Consider the following 26,586-nt stretch of genomic DNA (forward strand, 5'->3'; position numbering starts at 1 on the left):
TATCTTCTAATTTATAAAGGAGCTTTAAGGTCTTTAAAATATCTTTTACCCACACTTCTGTTTTTCATGTTTTATTTTATATATGAAAAGCTGAGGCACTAATAGGTGGAAATTGGTCAATAGCTCAAAAGTGGTAGAAGTTAGCTGTTCAGTTGCCAGTCCAGTTCTATTCTGAATGCACTATTCCTTTCCAATTATTCTTCCCAATATTTCAAAATAACAGAATGAATAAACTACTCACAATAACTTTCCTTATATATACTATAATTCCATTTTAATAAGAGAAAATACCTAGAACAAAGTGTAAGTATATGCACAAAAATACTAATACTGATAATTAACAATTAGATTATAATATGTGATTTTAATATTTATATTGATGTGTAATTTCTGGTTTTCTTCAATGAGTATATATCATTTATGTGATTAAAAAAACAAAGGCATTAAGCTTCTTTGGTTTTGTTTTTTTTTTTTGAGGTAGGGTCTTACTCTGTTGCCTGGGCTAGAGTGCAGTGGTATCATCATAGCTCACCGCATCCTCAAACTTCTGGGCTCAAGTGATCCTCCTGCCTCAGCCTCCCAAGTGGCTGAGACTACAGGTTCATGCCTCACGGACAGCTCATTTTTCTATGTTTTGTAAACATGGATCTCATTATAGCCCAGGCTGGTCTTGAACTCCTAGCCTCAGGTGATCCTTCTGCCTCAGCCTCCCAAAGTGCTAGGATTATATCATGAGCTACCACATCCAGCCAGCATTTAGCTCCTTGAATAAAATGAGGATGCTACAAATAAAAACAAATTGCTATTAGGTTGTGGGCAAAAACTAAACTTTTCCTAATGGCAAAAGCTGAGTATACACATCAACATTAAAATAAGTATACAGAATCACTATATTTTAATCACAGGCAGTCAACAATTCAAACAGAGAAGCTTTCTAATAATCTGCATCAGTAGTTTGAAAGTAGCCCAGATGACTAAATATTAACTAAATCATGCAAATAGGCATAACAGTAGCATTATTCTTAAATTTGGATACTAGGTAATGTTAAATGTTATTGATTGTGATGATTAAATGTTATTGACTGTGATGACATAGCTCAATAGCTGTGATATATACATTCTACATATTCTACAGAAAAAGGTTAATAAAAGTAGTTCTAGCAAAAAAAAAAGGCAGGGTAAATAAGATTCATCTACACTGAATTAGCTCAAATTTGGGGAAGAAGCAGAATCTGTTATGACAGCTTCTTTAGTTAGACCATCATCACAATCAATTTTAGGCCTTTTCTTTCTCTTGGTAGAAAGTGTTTTTTGTTCTTCATTATGCTCCACCTGTTTAATGGGATTATCATTTTCATTCACAAATATGGAACCTTTGACGTACTTATTTCCAGGTCATATTTGCAAGTCAGTGAAAGAAAAAGAACTGAAGCTGTGAGATTGGCTTAATTTACTGATATCTACATACTCTCCTTTTTGTTCTGGATTTCACCCAAAAGGAATATATATTTTTAGAACACATCTGAAAATATTTTTCAGACATTACAACAGTGTCTCTTTAGCACTAAGATAAATACAAGGTTTATATGAGTACACCATAACTGAACTTTGCCCTCTTCTCACCTTATAAAAGTAAAATGGTTGCAAATCAAGAACTTCAATAACCCAAGGAAATGTACGAGGTGAGCTGTAGGCAAAGAGCACAATTTCCAAACAACAAGCCATCAAGGAATGATGAAATATATCTTGCTCTAAAAGAACCTTGGGAAAGAGAAAGACCACAGTTTAATTAAACTTAATTCTTTTTTTTTTTTTGAGAAAGAGTCTCGCTTTGTTGCCCAGGCTAGAGTGAGTGCCGTGGCGTCAGCCTAGCTCACAGCAACCTCAAACTCCTGGGCTCAAGCAATCCTTCTGCCTCAGCCTCCCAAGTAGCTGGGACTATAGGCGTGCACCACCATGCTCGGCTAATTTTTTCTATATATATATTAGTTGGCCAATTAATTTCTTTCTATTTATAGTAGAGGCGGGATCTCGCTCTTGCTCAGGCTGGTTTCGAACTCCTGACCTCAAGCAATCCGCCCACCTCTGTCTCCCAGAGTGCTAGGATTATAGGCATGAGCCACTGCACCCGGCCTTAATTCTTATTTATATCAATTAGCCTATGATAAAATTTGTTTCATTAGACATCATTTTGCCTTAAGTCACAGTTTCCAAGAACCTACTGACAACATTGAGAATTTACTGTATACATTCTTTTCAAGCATCCACAGAACATTTACCAAGATATAGCATATCCTGGTACATAAAATAACTTCAACATAATTTTAAAAATTGAATTCATATAGAATGTCTTATAAAGTATAGAAATGGAAAACAGCAGTGGCTTAGGGAAGTATGACTATATAGGGCAGTATGAGGAAGATCTTTGTGGTTACAGAATAATTCTGTATCTTGAATTTGGTGGTGGCTTTATAATCTACACATGTGATACAATAGTATAGACAGATATACACTGTTTCAATGTTAATTTCCTGGTTTTGATATTATAAATTGTAAACACTAGGGGAAACTGGGTAAAGGGTACCTGGGACTTCTCTGTACTATTTTTGCAACTCTGTGAATTTATAATTATTTTAAAATAAAAAGTTAAAAAATTTACTTCTTTCTCCAAAAGCCATGGGAATGTATGTTCCATCAAGATGTTAGGGTAAACTACAAAAGAGAAATGTATAGAACCCCCCAAAATAGAGGGTAATCAATACAGAAGAGATATGAAGAAAATCTCTAGATGAAAACAAAGAGAAATTCTATTATAATAGTTATGTAGCATTCTTAGATGTCAACCTCTTCCTATTGAAATAGGAGGTCAGAAGACTCCTGAATGACTGACTACAGAGAGAAAAAAGGAGGGAAGAGCAAACTGAAAGATCATATGCAAGTTTTGACTTATAGAAAAATTACTTTACATAGCTTATTGTAGAGAGTGGTTAGACTAAGTCAAATAGTCAAAGAAAATGAAGCAACTTTTAAAAATTTGCACCATTTTATAATCCAAAATTCTGGGAGGTATGGAAAAATATCTTAATTATCAGTTGGCTTAATAGTTGGGGCGGGGGGGGGGGAGGTGCATTAACACTACCTGGGAATGAAGGACCAAAAAACAGGGCATTGTGTACCAAAGATGAATTTTACACATTTCACATTTCTGCCTATACACAGCTAGCCCTGCATGTGCCAAAGTCAACAAAAATGTCATCTTGGCCTCATTTGCCATAAACTGCTGACCTCTACAATGCCCTATAGAGCATCTCAAAACACTGCTTCCAGGCTAAGACTTTTGGACCTTGCCAGTGGCTGGGAGAGTGAATTTACTTACTGACATGTCCATTCCATGAAGTCTTCGTGTTTCCTGAACCATTACAGTCTCTAATATTTTATAATATAAAATTTCTGCCAGCTTTAGTCTGTTTACAGCAAAGTCTACAGGGGAAATATAGGGAAAAAAGGAGTTCATGAATTTTAGTTGTTAAGGACTGAAGAACAAAAATTATATACACTTAAATCTGATACATGAAGACAAATAGGCAAGGAAAAAACTTGAATTTGTGCTTTTGAGGGGACAATATATCAACCTTCAATATTGTGCCAATTTTTTTTTTTTTTTTAATACTTTACATTCACAGACAGGGATGAAATTGTGCCAATTTTTATTTTTGCTTCTTACCTATGTGAGATCCTGGCTGTTCATCTGTTGATTGAGTATAGTGTTGGCAGAAAGTCTCTCCTATTCCTTTCACTATTTTCATAATGTTTTCCATTGGATTACGTATACAAGATCTACAAAATACAAGAGGAACATAATTACCAGGAAAACATCAGAGTGCCTACATTCCTTCTTTCAAAAATTCGCTTGGTTTTTAGTAGCTAAAGTTTTTTTTTTTTTTTCAAGAGAATTAAATCGTTTATTGATTACACATGATAATGGTTGATACACAAGCTTCATTCCCATCTATAATTTTTATCTGGTACCATTATTCAATTTAGATATATTGCATAGGATATGCCAACAATCATCTTTATAACCAATAATTCCATGATTTTTCCTTGCATGACCCCTTTTAATGGTGAACTTCAGGTCACAACAGTAACCATCAGTTCAACTACATCAAGGTTTCTGAAGACAATGGCTTCTCCACCCAAGCAGGTTGTAAATGAATTTCAAATAGAACCTGGCATCACCCTGAAGGAATTCTATCTTCACACTTTTGGGGAAGTTTACCAAAATGGCTTCAGAGTAGACTAACTTTACACAGCACATTTAAAAAAAAAAAAAAAGACACATTTATTCAGCATCATGATCAGACTATTACATTTAGCAATCAACAGCATGGGTGCAAAAAAAAAAAAAAAATCTACATTAAAACCCTTTGTTGGAATGCTTTACACTTTCCACAGAACAGAAACTAAAATAACCTGTTATACAATTAGTCACAAATATAGTCCTCGAGTTTTTTGCCCATACACATGAGTATTGTCTAAAACATGTCTTCTTTGTAGCAGCTAGGCCCTGCCACCACTGTGCTTGGCTGAGTTCACAAATCTGTTGTAACCTGTAGCTTCCCTGTCACTTCTCTGGCTCTCCTCTCCTGCTAAGGTTTGTTTCCTGGGAATAATTAAAACCTTCTGCCACTGCCATAGCTACTGCTGCTACTGGAACCACCATAGCCACCTTGGTTTCGTGGTTTGGCAAAGTATTGGCCTCCACCACCATAGGGGCCAGAGCTTCTGCCTCCAAAATTTCCTCCCTTCATGGGTCCAAAATTTGAAGACTGATTGTTGTAATTGCCAAAATCATTGTAGCTTCCACCACCTCCAAAATTGCTTCCATCATTACCAAATCCATTGTACCCATCCCCACTGCCACCATATCCACCACCACCACGGCTGCCACCAAAGCCACCTCGACCACTGAAGTTTCCTCCATGGCCAAAGTTGTCATTCCCACCAAAACCACCTCCACGACCACCACCAAAGTTTCCAGAACCACTTCGACCTCTTTGGCTGGATGAAGCACTAGCCATCTCTTGCTTTGACAGGGCTTTCCTTACTTCACAGTTGTGGCCATTCACAGTATGGTATTTCTGAATGACAATCTTATCCACAGAATCATGGTCATCAAAGGTTACAAAAGCAAAGCCCCTCTTCTTGCCACTGCCTCTGTCAGTCATGATTTCAATCACTTCAATTTTCCCATACTGTTCAAAATAGTCTCTTAGGTGATGTTCTTCCGTGTCTTCTTTAATGCCACCAACAAAGATCTTTTTCACAGTTAAGTGGGCACCTGGTCTTTGAGAATCTTCTCTGGAGACAGCTCTCTTTGGTTCCACAACTCTTCCATCCACCTTGTGTGGCCGTCCATTCATTGCTGCATCCACCTCCTCCACAGTGGTGTACGTGACAAACCCAAAGCCCCTGGAGCGCTTGGTGTTTGGATCTCTCATTACCACACAGTCTGTGAGCGTTCCCCATTGCTCAAAATGGCTCATCAGACTCTCATCGGTTGTTTCAAAGCTCAATCCTCTGATGAATAGCTTCCGCAGCTGTTCGGGTTCTTTAGGAGACTCTGACTTAGACATGACGGCAGTGGGAAGAGAGACTTCAACGATGCTTCCTCGACAGCGTCCACGGACAGAAAGGCAGTAGCTAAAGTTTTTTGTTTTTTAAGACTCAGAGTCTCACTGTCACCCAGGCTAGAGTGCAGTGGTGTGATCATAGCTCACTGAAGCTTCAAACTCTTTGGCTCAGGCAATCCTCCCCCTTCAGCCTCCCCAGTAACTGGGACAAGCCAAAATTCTATTCTTAGTTGTAAACCTTTATATGTAAACAAAGCTTTATATATGTAAAATATTTTATATATAATATATAAAATTACATATAATAAAAAGTTACATTTTTTACACATGTAAAAAAACTGTTTCTATGAGTTTGACTATTTTATATACCTCATATGAGTGGAATCATGCAGTATTTGTCTTTTTGTGATTGGCTTATTTCACTTAGCATAATTTACTCAAGGTTTATCCATGTTTTAGATATGACAAGATTTTCTTCTTATTATTTTGTTTTTTAAAGACAAGGTCTTACTCTGTTGCCCAGGCTGGAGTGCAGTGGCATGATCATAGCCCATTGTAGCCCGAAATTCCTGGGCTCTTCTCATCTCAGTCTCCTGAGTTGCTGGAACTATAGACATGTGCCACCATGCCCACTAATAACTGTTTTCAATTCTTCTGAAAATATAGCCAGAAGTGGTACTGCTGAGTCATATAGTAATTGTATTTTTAATTTTTTGAGAAATCTCTACACTGTTTTCCATAGCAGTTGTAGCATTTTACAATCCTACCAATAATGTGCAAGAGTTCCAATTTTTCTACATCCTTACCAAGACTTGCAATCTGGGCTATTTTGGGGATGGGGAATAGTGGTCATCCTAACAGATAAGAGGTGACATCTCATTGTTTTTCATCTTTTTTTTCTTTCTTTCTTTCTTTTTTGAGACAGGGTCTCACTCTGTTGCCCAGGCTAGAGTACAGTGACACGAGCATAGCTCACTGTAGCCTTTAACTCCTAGGCTCAAGAAATCCTTCTGCATCAGCCTTTCAAGTTGATAGGACTACAGGTATGCACCATCATGTCTGGTTAATTTTTCTTTTTATTTTTGTTTTTGTAGAGATAGGTTTTGCTATGTTGCTCAGGCTGGTCTCAATTTATCCTGCTGTCTTGGACTCCCAAAGTCCTAGGATTACAGGCATGAGGCACTGCCCAGCTTCCCAGAGGGGTGTTTTTCTTTTTTTAAATTAACTTTTTCTTATCACCTACAATTTTAATTTTGTCATTATTGAAAAAGTTGTTTTGGACTTAAATAGATTATCATGTTTGTCTCTTGCACACACGTAAAAAGAAAAAGACATAGCAAGACCTCATCCCTATAAAAACATTTAAAAAAATTAGCCAGGCCTGGTGGCAGGCACCTGTAATACTAGCTACTCAGGAGGCTGAGGCTGGAGGATCGCTTGAGCCAGGGAGTTTGAGGCTGCAGTGAGCTATGAAAGCACCACTGCACTCCAGCCTGGGCTACAGAGTGAGATCTTGTCTCTAAGAAAATATAAAATTAAAAAAAAAGAAAAAGATGGATGGAATAAGTTAAGTCTTCACTTTCAGGATGTCTGTGAGTTTCCACAGAATATTGACTGTTGTGCAATCAAGAGTGTTCGTGATACAGCATTTCTTAAGAGAGCTCCACCATCTTCTGAGATTTTCTTCCAAGTCACTGACCCTTACATTGTAAGTTTTAGTACTGGTTCTTTCTTGATCTCATCAGAAGGTATCAATAGATGGTTTTTGAATAGAAATCAGGATTTGTGCTCCTTCTTCAAATGATCCTTAAATGGCATAGGAACTAACTTATCCAGAGGCTCTGGTCACAGTTGCACAGCCACGCCACCCAGAATAACAACCACATCCATATGCATAGGTAATGAAAACTCTAACACAACTAACATCGACTGTTACACAGAGAAGCATCTTCACAGGTGGCTTGCATGCTCTTGTCATTTGTGTCCCAGCTCAAAGTGGAAAAACAGGAGATAAAAGAGGGATGCCTCAGACTAGTGGCCAGGGGCGTGGAGGTTCTGGGGTGCCATGCCCACCAGGGACACAGAAACTAGGTCTAGGCTGGGCATGGTGGCTCACGCCTGTAATCCTAGCACTCTGGGAGGCCAAGGTGAGAGGATCGCTCAAGGTCAAGAGTTCGAAACCAGCTCTAAGCAAGAGCGAGACCCCGTCTCTACTAAAAATAGAAAGAAATTAATTGGCCAACTAAAAATATATAGAAAAAATTAGCCGGGCATGGTGGCGCATGGCTGTAGTCCCAGCTACTCGGGAGGCTGAGGCAGAAGGACTGAGCCCAGGAGTCTGAGGTTGCTGTGAGCTACGCTGACGCCACTGCACTCTAGCCCAGGCAACAGAGTGAGACTCTGTCTCAAGAAAAAAAAAAGAAACTAGGTTTATAGGTGGTGAGGGCAGGAGTGAGCCACCAGGAAAAGGCAGGAGAGCTTCACTGTCTCCTTTGCAGAAATGTCTACCCAGCCCTTTTACATTTTTTAACTGAATTATTTCTTTTCTGCTATTGGATTGTAGGAGTTCTTTTTCTTTTTTTTTTTTTTTTTTGAGACAGAGTCTCGCTTTCTTGCCTAGGCTAGAGTGAGTGCCGTGGCGTCAGCCTAGCTCACAGCAACCTCAAACTCCTGGGCTCAAGCGATCCTTCTGTCTCAGCCTCCCAAGTAGCTGGGACTACAGGCATGCGCCAACATGCCCGGCTAATTTTTTCTATATATATTAGTTGGTCAATTAGTTTCTTTCTATTTATAGTAGAGACAGGGTCTCGCTCTTGTTCAGGCTGGTTTCGAACTCCCGACCTCGAGCAATCTGCTTGCCTCCCAGAGAGCTAGGATTACAGGCGTGAGCCACCGCGCCCGGCCTAGGAGTTCTTTACATATTCTGGGTATGAACCCCTTATCTGATACAGTTTGTAATTATAATATTTCTCCCATTCTGTAGGTTGTCTTTTTACTCTGTGGGTAGTTTTCCTTGCCATGTAAAAGTTTTTAAGCTTGATATAGTCCCATTTATCTATTTTTCCTTTTGTTACCTGTGCTTTTGGTGTCATAGTTAAGAAATCATCATCACTCATTCCAATGCAATAAAACTTTCTCCTCATGTTTTTTTCTAGGAATTTTATAGCTTTAGGTCTTTTGTTTAGATCTTTAATGCATTTCAAGTTAATTTTTCGATAACAAGTAAGATAAGAGTCTATCTTCAGGCCAGGTGTGGTGGCTCACACCTGAAATCCTAGCACTCTGGGAGGCCAAGGTGGGAGGATTGCTTGAGCTCAGGAGTTCGAGACTATTCTGAGCAAGAGCAAGACCCCATTCTCCACTAAGAAGAGAAAAATTAGCCATGCCTATAGTCCTAGTTACTCGGGAGGCTGAGGTGAGAGGATCACTTGAGCCCAGGAGTTTGAGGTTACTGTGAGCTACGATGACACCACTGTGTTCTACCCAGAATGACAGAGTGAGACTCTGTCTCAAAAAAAAAAAAAAAAAAAAAGAGTCTATCTTCATTCTTTGCATGGATATCCAGTTGAAGAGATTATCCTTTCTCCATTGTATAGTTCTGGCACCCTTGTCGAAGATTACATGACCTGTATGTGATAATTTATTTCTAGGCTCTCTACTCTGTTCCATTAGTCTACAGGTCTGTCTTTAGGTTAATACCATACTGTTTTGATTACTGTAGCTTTGTAATAGGTTTTAAAATGAGAAAGTGTGTAGTATACAGCTTTGTTTTTTCTCAAGATCGTTTTGACTATTCAGGGTCCTTTGAGATTATGCATAAATTTTAGGTTTTCTTTTATGTCTCCAAAAAATGACATTGGGATTTTGATAGGGATTGCACTGAATCTGTTGGTCACTTTTATATGACATGGACATTTTAACAACATTAAGTCTTCCAGTCTATGAACACAGATGTCTTTACATTTATTTGTGTCTAGGTTTTTTCATCTTTTGCATTCTATACTTATTTCCTTTTCTTGTTGCTATAAAATGTTTGTATAGTTGCCTTGTTATATCTTTTCAACTTATACATGCTTAAACGAGCAGTTCAGTCCAGACCTATTTACTCAAATGTTATAGAAGGCAGATCTCCACAAAAGTCTTACTACCTTACCAGCAACACACTTATCTTCTGAGGCTATGGTCTCCAACCCCCGGGCCATGGCCTAGTATTGTAGTCTGTTAGGAAACAGGCCGTACATCACTGCCTGAGCCCTGCACCACACATGTCTCCCTCACCCCATGACACCCCAGACCCTCAACCACAGTCTGTGGAAAAACTGTCTTCCATGAAACTGGTCCCTGGTGCCAAAAAGGTTGAGGACCGCTGTTCTGAGGTATTTCTGATGCTAGGGATTGTTCTGTCCACTTTTTTGTATCCTAAAGGTTTGGGGAACATGGGGAAAGCTCAGCTGGCACTATGTTCAACTTTTGTTGGAGGACCAGGGATTTGCTTTCTCTTCTGAGATTTAGTTAAATGTCCCCATTCCAGGATTCACTATACCTAGTCAGAGATATCTTCCAGTTTTATGAGGCTCTCTCCTCAAATCATCATGGAATGTCGGAAATTGGCAGCCCCTGGCAGTTGTTCTATTTCCAGTGGGATCCTGGTGGTGGTAAACAGGGACTTTCACTTAAGAAGGCTTCTATGACTTTTTTTTTTTTCTACTTCTTTTTTTTTTTTGAGACAGAGTCTCGCTTTGTTGCCTAGGCTAGAGTGAGTGCCATGGCATCAGAGGGACATGAGAGGGACATGATTTTATGCCACAAATTTCCAAAATAGAAGTCAAGAAAGAAAATGATGATTCGGGTGCCCACCCCTCAGAAATAGTGTTGGGGAAAGAGGGTATGTTGATAGACTCTTGAGAATGCTCATTAGTACCTCAGATTTGGAGAGAAACAAATGGGGTGAGTAGACAAGTGGGTAAAAAGTCATAGAAGCCGCCGGGCGTGGTGGCTCACGCCTGTAATCCTAGCTCTCTGGGAGGCCGAGGCCGGAGGCCGAGGCCGTTTTTACTATTCTCTTATTTCATTAGGCATTAGGCAAGAAAGTTCTCTGATCTGGCTTTATTCTACCATCTTTTTTTTTTTTTTTTGAGACAGAGTCTCACTTTGTTGCCCAGGCTAGAGTGAGTGCCGTGGCATCAGCCTAGCTCACAGCAACCTCAAACTCCTGGGCTCAAGCAATCCTTCTGCCTCAGCCTCCCGAGTAGCTGGGACTACAGGCATGCGCCACCATGCCCGGCTAATTTTTTTATATATATATATTTGTTGGCCAATTAATTTCTTTCTATTTATACTAGAGATGGGGTCTCGCTCTTGCTCAAGCTGGTTTTGAACTCCTGACCTCAAGCAATCCTCCGGCCTCGGCCTCCCAGAGAGCTAGGATTACAGGCGTGAGCCACCACGCCCGGCGGCTTCTATGACTTTTTACCCACTTGTCTACTCACCCCATTTGTTTCTCTCCAAATCTGAGGTACTAATGAGCATTCTCAAGAGTCTATCAACATACCCTCTTTCCCCAACACTATTTCTGAGGGGTGGGCACCCGAATCATCATTTTCTTTCTTGACTTCTATTTTGGAAATTTGTGGCATAAAATCATGTCCCTCTCATTTGGTTGATGCTGATAAATATTTTGTTGGTTTTTACTATTCTCTTATTTCATTAGGCATTAGGCAAGAAAGTTCTCTGATCTGGCTTTATTCTACCATCTTTTTTTTTTTTTTTTGAGACAGAGTCTCACTTTGTTGCCCAGGCTAGAGTGAGTGCCGTGGCATCAGCCTAGCTCACAGCAACCTCAAACTCCTGGGCTCAAGCAATCCTTCTGCCTCAGCCTCCCGAGTAGCTGGGACTACAGGCATGCGCCACCATGCCCGGCTAATTTTTTTATATATATATATTTGTTGGCCAATTAATTTCTTTCTATTTATACTAGAGATGGGGTCTCGCTCTTGCTCAAGCTGGTTTTGAACTCCTGACCTCAAGCAATCCTCCGGCCTCGGCCTCCCAGAGAGCTAGGATTACAGGCGTGAGCCACCACGCCCGGCGGCTTCTATGACTTTTTACCCACTTGTCTACTCACCCCATTTGTTTCTCTCCAAATCTGAGGTACTAATGAGCATTCTCAAGAGTCTATCAACATACCCTCTTTCCCCAACACTATTTCTGAGGGGTGGGCACCCGAATCATCATTTTCTTTCTTGACTTCTATTTTGGAAATTTGTGGCATAAAATCATGTCCCTCTCATTTGGTTGATGCTGATAAATATTTTGTTGGTTTTTACTATTCTCTTATTTCATTAGGCATTAGGCAAGAAAGTTCTCTGATCTGGCTTTATTCTACCATCTTTTTTTTTTTTTTTTTGAGACAGAGTCTCACTTTGTTGCCCAGGCTAGAGTGAGTGCCGTGGCATCAGCCTGGCTCACAGCAACCTCAATCTCCTGGGCTCAGCGATCCTACTGCCTCAGCCTCCCGAGTAGCTGGGACTACAGGCATGCGCCACCATGCCTGGCTAATTTTTTGTATATATATTTTTAGTTGGTCAATTAATTTATTTCTATTTTTGGTAGAGACGGGGTCTCGCTCAGGCTGGTTTCGAACTCCTGACCTTGAGCAATCCGCCCACCTCGGCCTCCCAGAGTGCTAGGATTACAGGCGTGAGCCACCACGCCCGGCCTATTCTACCATCTTTAACCAAAAAACATGCCTTTTTGTAGAAAAAAAATTGCATAAAATTCCATTTTATGGCTGTACCACCAATATGTAACCAGTCCCCTATCCGATGGACATTAGATTTAATTCATTTAAAGTTAATATAAAAGGAAAAACATGCATAAGTCAGGGGTAAAGAGCTAAATAAACTTTAAGATATATACATATCTTTGAAAGTCTATAATGCTATGAAATAATATTATACATATTTTTTTTTTGAGACACATTCTCATTCTGTTGCCCAGGCTAGAGTGCCGTGGCGTCAGCCTAGCTTACAGCAACCTCAAACTCCAGGGCTCAAGCAATCCTCCTGCCTCAGTCTCCCAAGTAGCTGGGACTACAGGCATGCACCACCGTGCTCAGCTAATTTTTTCTATATCTTTTTAGTTGACCAAATAATTTGTTTCTATATTTAGTAGAGATGGAATCTTACTCTTGCTCAGGCTGGTTTCAAACTCCTGACCGTGAGCAATCCTCCCGCCTCGGCCTCCCAGAGTGCTGGGATTACAGGTGTGAGCCACCATGCCTGGCCTATAGATAATTTTTTTAAAGAGCAGGGTCTCAGCCTGGGCAACATAGGCGACCCTGTCTCTTAAAAAAATAAAAAATAAAAAGCCAGTCATGGTGGTGTGCGTCTGTAGTTCTAACTACTTGCGAAGCTGAAGCAGGCGGATCCCTTGAGCCCTGGAGTTTGATGGTGTAGTGAGGACTATACCACTGTACCCTAGCCCAGGACAGCAAGACTTTAAAGAGAAAAAAAAAGTAGCTGGGACTACAGGTGCACACCACCACACCAGGCTATTATATATAATTTTTAATATGTACTCCTATCTAGCTATAGGTCAATATATTTTTATGATTGAAATGGTATAGTAAAACTTGCCAGATTTATATCCACTAGGTCAAGAATTCTGAATATACTAAAAATAGAATGGAATAAGGCATCCAATTTTAAAAAGACATTTAGAAAAATAACAGTATTGTACATACTCAAAAATATTTATAAGTTGGTCACTTGGTGCATTTTTCAATCCAGCAACAATACTCTGTAAACGGCTTACACTTTGGGTGGCTGATGCTACAGGAGTAATAACTGCTTCTTTTTCTCGTAAATACCGCCGTCCTGTCAGTGGGGTAGAAGGTGCAAACGATCTGTTCTGTCAGAAAAGAAAAATCTGTGAGATTAAAAAGTTACCTTCCACCTTATGTATTTAATTCAGTATATATACCATCTTCTTTATTCATGTTTGGTGAATATCCACCAAATTTTTAGCATTACGATGCTAATATCTTTATTTTTTTATTTTTATTTTTTTTTGAGACAGAGTCTCACTTTGTTGCCCAGGCTAGAGTGAGTGCCGTGGCGTCAGCCTGGCTCACAGCAACCTCGAACTCCTGGGCTCAAGCAATCCTTCTGCTTCAGCCTCCCAAGTAGCTGGGACTACAGGCATGTGCCACCATGCCCGGCTAATTTTTTCTATATATATTAGTTGGCCAATTAATTTCTTTCTATTTATAGTAGAGACGAGGTCTTGCTCTTGCTCAGGTTGGTTTAGAACAACTGAGCTCAAACAATCCGCCCGCCTTGGCCTCCCAGAGAGCTAGGATTACAGGCGTGAGCCACCACGCCCGGCCTATATCCTTATTTTTAAATAACAGTTTTTCTTTTTCTTAAGACAATGTCTCACTTTGTTGCCCAGGCTAGAGTGCCGTGGGGTTAGCCTAGCTCACAGCAACCTCAAACTCTTGGGCTCAAGCAATCCTTCTGTCTCAGCCACCTGAGTAGCTGGGACTACAGGCATGCGCCACCATGCCTGGTTAACTTTTTCTATATATTTTTAGCTGTCCAATTAATTTCTTTCTATTTTTGGTAGAGACAGGGTCTCGATCTTGCTCAGGCTGGTCTCAAATTCCTGAGCTCAAATGATCCACCCGCCTCAGCCTCCCAGAATGCTAGGATTACAGTCATGAGCCACCGTGCCCGGCCTTAATAACAGTTTTTCAAAGCACTTTCTACCTATAATGTCATTTTTTTTTTTTTTTTTTTTTTGAGACAGAGTCTCACTTTTGTTACCCTGGCTAGAGTGAGTGCCGTGGCGTCAGCCTAGCTCACAGCAACCTCAAACTCCTGGGCTCAAGCGATCCTCCTGCCTCAGCCTCCCAAGTAGCTGGGACTACAGGCATGCGCCACCATGCCCAGCTAATTTTTTGTATATATATATTTTTTAGTTGGTCAATTAATTTCTTTCTATTTTTGGTAGAGACGGGGTCTCGCTCAGGATGGTTTCGAACTCCCAACCTCGAGCAATCCGCCCACCTCGGCCTCCCAGAGTGCTAGGATTACAGGCGTGAGCCACCACGCCCGGCCTATAATGTCATTTTATCTTCACAAAACTTGTTTGAAATATACATAACATATACACATTTTAATTTTACATATGAGGAAACAAGCCCAGAGAAGTTAAAAAACTTGTTTAAGGTGACAAAGACAATGGCAGTGCGTGGATTAATGTAGGTTTTCTTCTAGACCAATGAATTTTCCATTAGAGCTCATTCTCCAACCCATTTTATACATAAATAAAAAATTAAGCCTTGGCCATTAACAATCAAATCCAGAGTTATATAGCTGAAGTCAGAGAAAAGCATGTAGTCTGTGCCATGGGTAGGAAAGCAAACTACATTTTAAAGAAACCTAACAGGCTAAGTTGAAGCAAAGAAAGAATGGCAAGAAAGCAAAAATTCCTCTTTATGTCAAAAGACAAATAAATACATTTACCAATAAACCCAGGCATGCTGGGAAAATGTATATAAAATATGAATAATAACAAGAAATGAGGTAAAAATACTAAATGAAATAGTTTTACAAATTACCTTTTCAAGCTTTCATAGGAAATATGAATTAGTAGAAGAAACTCAAGATTTAACTTGAAAGATCCTTCTGCTGTTAGTAGAATCACATAGAAAGAAGAAAAGATCATTCAAGACTGAGGCCAGGCTAGGTTATATTACTTTTTCAAAGTGTTGTTGAAGGTTATACTCCACATTAGCCTGAGCTGTTAGTTTCCCTAATGACGTATCACCAGTGAACTTTCGAGGGGTTCCAATTTCTTCTTCTGCATCTGCTCCCAAAAAGATCCTCTCATCAAAATCACCAACAGTTAAAACATACTCTTCATACTCTTTGTTCACTGCTTTGCTGCAAAGAGAATTAATTTTAAGCTGCTGGAATAATATTTAATTATACAATGGATTTATCTTGACTTAAAGATAGATTTAGAGTCCTCAGCCTGGAAAAGCTGAGGACTTTCTAGTTTTTAGTAACTGTGCCCATTTAACAATATCATAGGGTCTTATTTGATTATAGAAATTCTTCACATTCACCTACAGAACAATAAATTAATTGAAAAGTGAGTGAAAAGAGAATATATACTCAATCTGAAAACTAGTTGGATGTAATTAAGGAAAAGAAAGTGATACCTGATCATTGAGGAAGAAATAATGGCTTTGAAATATGGGTATTCTGAGTCTGCCATCAGGTGATTAATGAAAGAATGCAAAATCAAAGTCCATGGGTCCATTTATAATTTCTCAGGAGAGTAGCTGGTTTTTATGGTTGTTGTTTGTTTTTGAGACAGAGTCTCACTCTGTTGCCTGGGCTAGAGTGCTGCGACGTCAGCCCAGCTCAAGTGGTCCTCCTGCCTCAGCCTCCCGAGTAGCTGAGACTACAGTCATGCGCCGCTATGCCCAGCTTATTTTTCCTATACATTTTTTTAGTTGGCCAATTAATTTCTTTCTATTTTTAGCAGAGACAGGGTCTCGCTCTTGCTCAGGGTGGTCTTGAACTCTGGAGCTCAAACAATCTGCCTGCCTCAGCCTCCCAGAGAGAGTAGCTGTTTTATTTTATTTATTTATTTATTTATTTATTTATTTTGAGACAGAGTCTCACTTTGTTGCACAGGCTAGAGTGAGTGCCGTGGCGTCAGCCTAGCTCACAGCAACCTCAAACTCCTGGGCTCAAGCAATCCTTCTGCCTCAGCCTCCCGAGTAGCTGGGACTACAGGCATGCGCCACCATGCCCGGCTAATTTCATATATATATATATATTAGTTGGCCAATTAATTTCTTTCTATTTATAGTAGAGACGGGGTCTTGCTCTTGCTCAGGCTGGTTTCGAACTCCTGACCTCGAGCAACCCGCCCGCCTCGGCCTCCCAGAGTGCTAGGATTACAGGCTTGAGCCACCGCGCCCGGCCGAGAGTAGCTGTTTTAAATGCCAACTATTTCTTAAAATAAATGTACATAACGCCAACAAGGCTCAGTGAGTGACAATACCCATTCAATGCCACTAAAGCAGAAGGATTTGAATTAGGAGGAGTTATTCTGATATAATGTTATACTGTCACTACTAATAGAAAATAAAAGAATACACAGAGACAAAAGTACAGTTTTATAATGTATAGGTTTTATAAAGTTGGGGGAATCAGGAGACCTCCAGCATTCCCATAAGCTGTGAGGCCCCAAGTTTCACATCAGTATTTATTGGTATAGTGATTGGTTGCCAAGGGTAACAGATATACATAATAACAGGTAGTTTGGTTTTTTTTAGGTTAAAAGGTTAAAAGTCTCCCAAAAAGTTTCTAGAGATCCCTTAATTAACTCTATCTACATGAGCAAACCGTTACAAAATCTTTCTAAGACAAACTTCTAAGTTCTAAGATAAAAACTCACTTAGCAGAAAGGTTAAACAGAAATATAGTGGCTCTATATTTCTTTATCTAGTTTTTGTTGATTGAGACAGGTAGTCAGGAGTAAAGTAGGAACTGTCCCTTAAGCTAACTGCTTTTAGCTGCAGGTGTCTGTCTGATGGGTGGGCACTTTTTGATCAGTTCTCATCCCATGGCCTCATGCCAAGCTTTGTTGTACAGAACTAGGCACAAGCCAACAGGTTTGAGACTCAGGGTAGCCTTGGAAAGCACTGCCACTGACCTGTGAGATGCCCTCCTGAGGTGAGGCAGCTTTTGATATGTGAACTAACACGTGTTCACGTATTCCTTCAGGGCAAAGCCCTGCAAAACTCCTGAAATCATTTCTGTCTCTATATTCTAGGGGACATTTCTATAGCACAACATCATTAAGCTTAACAAATTACAATAAATCATTATTGGCAGTTTGTAATATGCCAGACACCATTAATGCTAGATACTTACCTATTATCAGTGAAACTAGAAAGGTCCAGGAGGCATTCTCCTTTTAAAATCTGGGAAGAAAAGTTATCATATAATAATTAAGTAGATTAACACATACCCCAAAACATAAAATGATCTAAGTTTTCACATTGTTAGCTGTTACAACAAAGACACAAAACAGAATTACTACATTATTTCAGATGAGTATTTGGCATGCAAATAAACCTTTTTTTTCCCGTTTTTGGAGACAGGGTCTCTCTCTATTGCCCAGGCTAGAGTGCAGTGGCATAATCATAGCTCAATGTAACCTCAAATTCTTAGGCTCTAGCAAACCTCCCACCTCAGCTTCCCTAGTAGCTAGGACCACAGGTATGAGCTATCAAGCTGGCCAAATTTTTAAAAAAAATTTTGATAGAGATGGGGTCTGTTGCCTAGGCTGATCTCAAACTCCTGGCCTTAAGCTATCCTCCCACCTTGGTCTCCTATAGTGCTGGGATTACAGGTGTGAGCTGTAATCACATGCCCAGCTGCAAATAAAATATTAAAAAACAAAAAAACATTTAAAGTCATGTTTTGAAACTTGGTTATTAGTCTATGGTAGTGGTCTCCAGATTTTAGTGATACAAGAGTCACTTACAGTAGATCTGGAGAGATTAAAAACAAACAAAAGAATCACTTAGGGGAAAATTTGTTATAAATGCAGATTGATGGAGCTCAAGGCTTGAACTGAGGCAGCATTTTTAATAAATTCCCCAAGTGATCCTAAAAATGAAAGCTGCTCATTATTAAATGGCAGTCTATGGAAAAGGGAAACTAACATTAATTAAATCATATATGTCAGACAAGTAAAAGATTCCAAGAGAATATATATAGGTACTGTTGCTGGAGGGAAAGGAAAACTACATTGTTATTAATATGCTCTGTGTACTGACACAACACTTAGATTACTATACATCAGGGGTTGCAAACCCAAATGCCTTCAGGGGTCAGGGTTCAACATATATAAATGAAAAGGGCAGGAAGCTTACTTCCCATCCTAAAAGAAATGGCCACCATTTAGCTTGACAGCAGTAACCCATGTAGAAACTCCAACCCAGTATTGCCATAGTTTCTTATTTTTAAAAGCTTTTCATGTAAAAGGTCTTGATATTTAAATGAAAAACATTGAATGAAATAAAAATAAGTATCATATTATTTTTATAGCATACCTACGCAGGCCAAACAAAACATATGTTCCCATGGGCAAGAGGACCATCATCTATAGCAGGATACTTATAGAGGTAAAGGAGGTACTATAATAATTATGCCAAAACAACAGCCAGATAATCCAGACAAACCAATATTTATGGTCATTGTACCCTGGTAGTATACTGTTGCTTCTGCAGAGGACACTGAACATAATCCCTAGGTTCTTTTAAGACTGTGGTCCCCAAACCCTGGGCCATAGACTGGTACCCATCTGTGGACTGCTAGGAACTGAGCTGCACAACAGGAGGTGAGCGGTGGGCAAGCAAGTGAAGCTTCATCTGTATTTACAGTTGCTCCCTATTGCTCACATCACCACATAAACTCTACCTCCTGTCAGATCAGCGGCAGCAAACCCTACTGTAAACTGCATATGTGAGGGACCTAGGTTGTGCACTCCATATAAGAATCTAATGCCTGAGGATCTGAGGTGGAGCTGAGGCAGTGATGTTAGGGCTGGCAAGCAGGTGCAAATACAGATTATCCTTAGCAGACAAGTTTGACTGTGCAATAAATGTAATGCGCTTGAATCATCCCCAAACCATTTCCCACCGCACTTCCCACCCTGTCTGTGGAAAAATTGTGTTCCATGAAACTGGTCCCTGGTGCCAAAAAGGTTAGGGACCACTGTTTTAAGAGTTTACTTTGCTGGACAAGATCTTTAGCATACAGATAAAGAATATTCATTCATTTAAAAATAGAATACAAAAGTCTGTGTAAGAGAAGAAACCAGTTAGAGAAGACTTTATGCTTAAAGGAAAATCTCAGTAATAACAAAGTAGAGGACCACAGTGATGACCTGATCCAAACCTCTCCTTTTACCAAAGAGAAATCTCAAGGCCTAGCTAGATTTAATGGCTTGATGTTGGGGAAATAAGAAATTGAAACCCAAAGGAACAAGCCAATTCATAAATATAGAAGTAGCTAATTATTTATGAGAAAAAATTCAGAATACATACAGGTAGTCTACAAGTAGCTACAAAACTATAATGAATTTTCTGCTCTATTTATATAGAATAAAAACTACAGTTGTTATGCATTATCCTACTTTTAGTAAACAACAGTTATGCAAAGTATAGCAGTAAATTAGTCAGGTTACTCTGACTTCCTGTTTTTCATAATTCTTTATTAGGCTTTCTCTGATGTTCTGTTCTTTATAATTTTTTATCAATACCTCCTATGGTTGGTTCTGACAGTGCATTTACCTGACATATAGTTGGTCACATTCTTCAACAGCTCAGTTTCTTACATCACACAAGATCACAGGGAAATTCTGCATCATAGCAGAGATTGAAACCTGGGAATCTTGACCCTGAGTCCTATAATGTTGAGAACTTGCTTAAAACATTTTTTTCCTTTGAGGCTGCTACTGAACCCTAATCATTTAATTATAAGTACAGTACCTTCCTATCAAAAAGTTTTGAAATATATGGCTTAAAGTAGTGCTCCTTTATTCCTTTTGCTTCTACTGGAAGTCCATCATGCAGTTCGCACAGTACAGCAATTATGCAGGGAGGCTCTTCAGAAGCCCTAAAGTCAGCAGTATGGAAATCAGATGGTAAACCTAGTTTGACAGGGTATGAAGAGAAGTAGGGAAAAAAAGAAAATGGTCAACTTCTAAAACTTTTTCCAAAAGTTGATAATTTGTTTTCAGAAATAAATAACGGTCTTACCTTTAAATGATGGATTTAGCAAGTCTTGTCTATTTGGGCACATAATGGCATTGGCAAAAATCAGATCCAAGCAGCACAGAAGTAAATGATAAGAGTTTACTAAATCATCCCCAATCATACGAAAATTACCTTTATAAGAAAAAAAGACACAAAAGCCAGAAAGCTTCCATGTGAAGTAGCACCAAGTTCCCACAGTAGAAATTTAAGACCATTGAAAGTATCACCTTACCCTTAGTATATACAAAGAGTGTCCAACAGAAATTAAAGAGATCCTTTACACTACAAGGAATCCTCCTAAAAAAGGGAAACAAATACACTTTTTGTCTGAGTAGCTTGCTAAATATCATGTAAATTGAAACAGTAAATATAAACAATAGCAAAGTCAAATTATATATAAAATTCCATTCACAATGGAAAGATAATCTATGATGTATGAAATGGACTTAAATAAGCCTTTCCAATCTGTATAAAAAGTAAAAGTATTACCCTCAATTTCCACACATGGAAAATTGTACATGGATTTAAAAAGAAATTTAAGTTCTTTGCAGATGGGTATTTCTTGCAAAAAGTAGACATTCAAAAAAGCAAATTCTCTTAATAAGTTTGTATCATAATCTTTATGTCAATTACATAAGGATTAAGGGTTTTACCTCTGCTTCCTGCTTCGTGGTAACTTTGGTGGTTCTTCATATGGATTTTGAAATAGATCTAAAAAAATTGGCTCAAATTTTTTGAAAATTACAGTTGACACCTCAAAATTTCTCTCTAGCCTTTCTATACGTTCACGAAATTCTTGTGGCAGGTTTGACATGTCCATCCATTTCTTCATTTTACTAAAAAACTGTATTAAACTAAAAAAAAGGAGAAAAAAGGCAACTTTAAAATTTATTCACATAATGGACTAAAAAGGAAACATTCTATTCATGACTAAGACTCTTCATCAAAACCTAAATTTAGGCCAGGTGCAGTAGTACACGCCTGTAATCCCAGCTACTTGGGAGGCAGGAGAGGACCACTTGAGCCCAGGAGTTTGGGCTAGTGCACTACAATTGTGCCTGTGAATAGCAATACAGTGAGATCTCATCTCAAAAAACCCCCCCAAACACACACACATACATATATAACAACACATACATAGCCTGAATCTATTAAAATACAACAAAAAACCTTACTCCCAAGTGCTATGAAATGATTTTGGTTCCCAGGATCACTATGGGGATGTAGAGTTTGAATTAGTGGTCATCAGATAAAGTGTCTTCAATGCAGACACTTTGTGTGCATTTACTTACTTCTTTTATTCCCTATAGCACCTAGATGGTATTCTGCATAAAAAAATTAAAAAGTAAATGTCAGTTAGCAGATTGACAGGTCACAAAATTAGCTTGAGGAAAAACAGAAGTCTCCCTAATGGAAAGACTTTTTCCCATTTTCCAAATATGAAGCCGATCACAATGCACCAGATTGCTACAAGTTAGGAGTAAAAATCAAGTGTTTGAGTTCCAATGTGTGGTTCTACCACCAAAAGGAAAGAGGTTAGTATATACCAGAAAATCACTTAATAGATTATTATTCTACCTGCCTGGCTTATTCAATTATAGGTATATTCTTTATGTCTCTACGTTAGTGTGGTCTTAGATTGAAAATGTGTAGTGTCAAAGTTCACTTTATTGTCTAGTAATATATACAGAATAATACTTGTAATTTTTTTTAAAGGTAATGAAACACATTATCCCCTAATTGTCCATAGGTATTCAAACTCTGGACATATTGATTAAAATCTGAGATTCTATGAGTCCCATTAAAAGATTAAAAGATCAATGGCAGCAAAAATTTGCCAGATTACTAAGTATTTTTTAGCTCACAAAGAGGACTTGTTTTCTCTTTTGGATGATCAGCATGTGAAACCCTTTGTTTTGAGGATATTCCCACTTTTGAGTCTTATCTTCACTAGACAAATCAGCTCTATCAGAAGTTAGGATGAAGGCATATAACCTGAGTTCCTTTATCAGATGCATCTGCTCAGAAATTTGAATCTGAAGCTGGTGGTGCAAGAAGTGAGGAAGTGGTAAATTCTTATAGCAGGATCAATAGCAATATTCAACTCCTAGGGGCAAATAAAAAGCAATATCCAGGGACAGCCTTGCTAGCCATGCAAGCTGTGTCCTCACTACACGGATTCTGTGATATGTCTTCTTGGCTGTGTGGCCAGCCTCCTTTTGTTCCTGCCCCTTTTCCAAGCCAAGTTTCTTAAGTCATCCTGAAGACTTTTTTTTTTTTTGAAACAGAGTCCCGCTTTGTTGCCCAGGCTAGAGTGAGTGCCCTGGCGTCAACCTAGCTCACAGCAACCTCAAACTCTTGGGCTCAGGCAATCCTCCGGCGCCAGCCTCCCGAGTAGCTGGGACTACAGACATATGCCACCATGCCCGGCCAATTTTTTCTATATATAGTTTTAGTTGTCCAGCTAATTTCTTTCTATTTTTTTAGTAGAGATGGGGTCTCGCTCTTGCTCAGGCTGGTCTCGAACTCTTGAGCTCAAGCAATCCTCCCACCTCGGCCTCCCAGAGTGCTAGGATTACAGGTTCACACCTAGCCACCACACCCAGCCAATCCTGAATATTTTATTAGCTATCCTTCTTTTCTTTTCTTCCTAAGTTAGCCAAAGTTGGTAATTGATATCTGTGTTTTGTAAACAAGAGCCTTGACTACTACATTCTCATATAATCTGTTGTACATACTCCTCTCCCCAAAATAGCTGTCCTAACCTGGAACAAAATACATCAAAGTATCTGAAAACACACAAAAAATTATAGTACTGTTATCATTTAAATTATGATTATGATTTTTAAAACTAAAACAAGAAGTAAACTTCACAGCTTTCAATATTCACTGGGATTCTGTTATAAAAAACACACAACTCAAGCTAGGCTCAGTGGCACACATCTGTGGTCCCAGTTACTTGGAAGTCTGATATGGGAGGATCTCCTGAGCTCAGGAATTCAAGACTAGTCTGGGAAATGTAATGAGACCCCATCGTATAAAAGAAAAACATTTAAAGTATTAAAAAAAGAGAGACAGAATACACTAATAAGTACATAAAAGATGTTCAATATCATTGGCCATAAGGGAAATGCAATCACCTACTAGGATGCCTATAATAAAAAGACAGATAATAAAAAGTATTGGCAAGAAAAAAAAAAAAAAGTATTGGCAAGAATGTGCAGAAACTAGTACCCTCATAAACTGCAGGTAGGAATGTAAACGAGTAAGATCACTTTGGAAAACAGTCTGACAGTTCTTCAAAAGCTTAAACATAAGATTCACTATATAATCCAGCAATTCCACTCCCATGTACATATCCAAGAGAAATAAAAATTTGTCAACACAAAAAGCTGTACACAAATGTTTACAGTAGCACTAGTCACATTAGCCAAATGGTGGAAATAATCCAAATGTTCACTGATTGATAAATGGATAAGCAAAATGTATACCATATCCATGCAATGGAATGTTATCTGACCATATAAAGAACTGCTGATATCATGCTATATCATGGATGAACCTTGAAAACATTATGCTAAGTGAAAGAAGCCAACACAAAAGACCACATACTGTATGATTCCATTTATATGAAATGCCCAGAACAGACAAATCTATAGGGATAGAAATAAGATTAGTAGCTGCCAGGAACTGAGTGTGGGAGTGGGGATATAAATGAATGCCAATGGGCATGGGGTTTCTTTTTGGGGTGATGAAAATGTCCTAAAATTGATTGAGGTGATGGTTGCACAAGTTTGTAAATATATTAAAAACCACTGAACTAGCCAGGCTCAGTGACTTGCTCCTATAATCCCAGCACTTTGGGAAGCCAAGGTAAGAGGATTGCTTGAAGCCAGGAGTTCGAGACCATCCTGGGCAACACAGTGAGAACCTGTCTCTACAAAAAATAAAAATATGTGAATGTGGTTTCTCTTTCTCACAATATCTTTTTGTACTGTACTCACCCTTCTTCTTCTTATGATCTGATGATCTGATAACTGAGACAGCTACCAAGTGACTAATGAGGCAAGTAGAATATACTGTGGATACATCGGACAAAGAGATGATCCATATCCCAGGCAGGATGGAGAGGATGGCATAAGATTTCATCATACTACTCAAAATAGCATGCAATTTAAAACTTATGAGTTGTTTGTTTATGAAATTTTCCATATAATATCTTCAGATTGAGGCTGATCAGGGGTAAATGAAAAAGTGAAACCTTGAATAAGGAAGGATTACTGCACCTACAATATTCTGCACTTTGCTTTTTCCTCTAATTTATCTTGGACATCTTTTTATATCATTGAAACCTTTTCCATCATTTTAAGAGCTACAGTTTATTCTATTGTATGAATGTACCATAAGTGTACTTAGCCACTCCTTTTATCCCTTATTTAAACTTTATTTTGAAATAACATCAAATCTATAGAAAAGTTGCAAAGATAGCTCAAGACCTCCTTTATATCTTTCATCCGTGCTCACCAGTTAACATTTTTCATATTTCCTTTATCATCTATCTCTATATATACATGCATACTGTAAACACATATATGTGGTGGTAAATTTTATGTGTCAATTTGGCTGGGCCACAGTGCCCAGATATTTAGTCAAAAATTCTGCACGTTTTTGTGAAGACATTTATTCAATGAAATTAACATTTAGATTGGTGAACTTGAGTAAAGCAGATTATCCTCCATAATGTGGGTAGACCTCATCTAATCAGTTGAAAGTGTTAACAAAGACTAACCTCCCCTGAGTAAGAATGAATTCTGTCAGCAGACTACTGCCTTTGGACTCGAACTGCAACTCTTCCCTGGGCGTCTAGCCTACTGGCCTACCCAATCAGACTTTGGACTCTTTAAGCCTCCATAATCGTGTGAGCCAATTCCTTTAAATAAATCTCTCTATATATATATCCTGTTCATTCTGTTTCTCTGGAGAACCCTAGCTATTACAATATATATATAATTTATTCTGAACCATTTGAGAGTAAGGTTTGGATATCATGCCCTTTACCTATAAACACTTCAGTTTTTATTTATTTATTTTTTTGAGACAGAGTCTCACTTTGTTGCCTAGGCTAGAGTGAGTACCGAGGCATCAGCCTAGCTCACAGCAACCTCAAACTCTTGGGCTCAAGCAATCCTCCTGCCTCAGCCTCCCGAGTAGCTGGGACTACAGGCATGCGCCACCATGCCTGGCTAATTTTTTCTATATATATTAGTTGGCCAATTAATTTCTTTCTATTTATAGTAGAGACGGGGTCTCGCTCTTGTTCAGGCTAGTTTCCAACTCCTGACCTTGAGCAATCCGCCCGCCTCGGCCTCCCAGGGAGCTAGGATTACAGGCGTGAGCCACTGCGCCCGGCCTCAGTTTTTATTTTTTGAGAAAAAGGACATTCTCTTACATAATCAAGAGTATAATTATAAAAAACAGAAAATTTTACACTGATAAAATACTATCAGTCCATATTTAAATTTAAATTTAAAATTTGCCAATTATCCAAATGATATTCTTTATAGCAACTTTTAATTTCTTGATCTAGACATTTTAGAATAGGCCAGTTATTTTGTAGTATATCTGTAAGTTGGGTTTGTCTCATGTATCCCTTATTAGAATTAGGCTTTCTCTCTCTCTGTATATATACATACATATGTATATACATATATATGCATATATAAAAAGATATATATATATTTATTTATTTATATTTTTTTAAGACAGGGTTTCACTGTGTCACCCAGGATGGAGTGCAGTGGTGTGATCATAGCACACTGCAGCCTCAAACTTCTGGGCCCAAGTGATCCTCCCACCTCAGCCACACTAGCAGCTAGGACTACAGGTGCATGCCACCATGCATGGCTACTTTAAAAAAAATTTTTTTTTTGTAGAGACGAGGTCTCACTACATTGCCCAGGCTGGTCTTGAACTCCTGGCCTCAAGCAGTCCTCTTGCCTCAGCCTCCGAAAGTGCTGGGATTACAGGCATAAGCTATTGCACCAGCCAGTAGTTTTAATTTTAGTGATTCCAAGTTAGAAAAGTGGAAGAAAAATTTGA

The 26,586-nt window shown here is 38.8% G+C and overlaps 1 protein-coding gene and 1 pseudogene across 2 annotated transcripts in view; both read right to left on the minus strand.

Annotated features, from left to right (window-relative positions):
* Positions 1-26,586, minus strand: part of RBL1 (RB transcriptional corepressor like 1) — a 56,054-nt gene that overhangs the window by 21,627 nt on the left and 7,841 nt on the right. Inside the window, exons 3-12 of one of the 2 annotated variants that reach the window (XM_012754865.3) lie at positions 21,141-21,341; positions 20,720-20,784; positions 20,491-20,619; positions 20,221-20,381; positions 17,594-17,643; positions 15,397-15,583; positions 13,378-13,544; positions 3,725-3,837; positions 3,377-3,480; positions 1,624-1,761 (exon numbers count right to left, since the gene is read on the minus strand). In XM_012754865.3, the coding sequence (XP_012610319.1) occupies positions 1,624-1,761; positions 3,377-3,480; positions 3,725-3,837; positions 13,378-13,544; positions 15,397-15,583; positions 17,594-17,643; positions 20,221-20,381; positions 20,491-20,619; positions 20,720-20,784; positions 21,141-21,341 (1,315 nt within the window). The other variant, XM_020281943.2, reaches the window with a different exon arrangement.
* On the minus strand, positions 4,098-5,722 carry LOC105865897 (heterogeneous nuclear ribonucleoprotein A1-like; annotated as a pseudogene).

This window comes from Microcebus murinus, chromosome 16 (genome assembly GCF_040939455.1).
Source record: "Microcebus murinus isolate Inina chromosome 16, M.murinus_Inina_mat1.0, whole genome shotgun sequence".
NCBI classification, from domain to species: Eukaryota; Metazoa; Chordata; class Mammalia; order Primates; family Cheirogaleidae; genus Microcebus; species Microcebus murinus.